At 57.0% G+C, this 228-nt stretch overlaps 1 protein-coding gene across 1 annotated transcript in view; it reads left to right on the top strand.

Annotated features, from left to right (window-relative positions):
• Window positions 1-228, top strand: part of LOC119590500 (synaptogenesis protein syg-2-like) — a 61,352-nt gene that overhangs the window by 490 nt on the left and 60,634 nt on the right. Inside the window, exon 2 of the mRNA XM_037939150.1 lies at window positions 7-186. Within this exon, the coding sequence (XP_037795078.1) occupies window positions 7-186 (180 nt within the window). The remainder of the gene's footprint in view (window positions 1-6; window positions 187-228) is intronic.

Here is a 228-nt window from a genome sequence, read left to right as displayed (position 1 = left end):
CAACAGCCAACCACATCGAGATCGTCCAGAAGGCGAAGAATCCTCGCAAGTGGAATGTTCGAAGTCGGCTCCAACTTCGACCGAACTCCGACGACGACCGACAACAGTATTCCTGCCGAGGTCTTCATCCCGCGCTCAAGGACTCGCCGACGACCCTTGTGGCTTCCGTCATCCTGTCGGTCTTGCGTAAGTTGCGTGTGTCGGTGTTGGGGATTGCTATGTGGGTCG

The sequence above is a fragment of the Penaeus monodon genome, chromosome 27, assembly GCF_015228065.2.
Source record: "Penaeus monodon isolate SGIC_2016 chromosome 27, NSTDA_Pmon_1, whole genome shotgun sequence".
Lineage (NCBI taxonomy): Eukaryota > Metazoa > Arthropoda > Malacostraca > Decapoda > Penaeidae > Penaeus > Penaeus monodon.
Note: the sequence above shows the minus strand (reverse complement) of the source record. Positions and strands in the feature narration are given on the sequence as shown.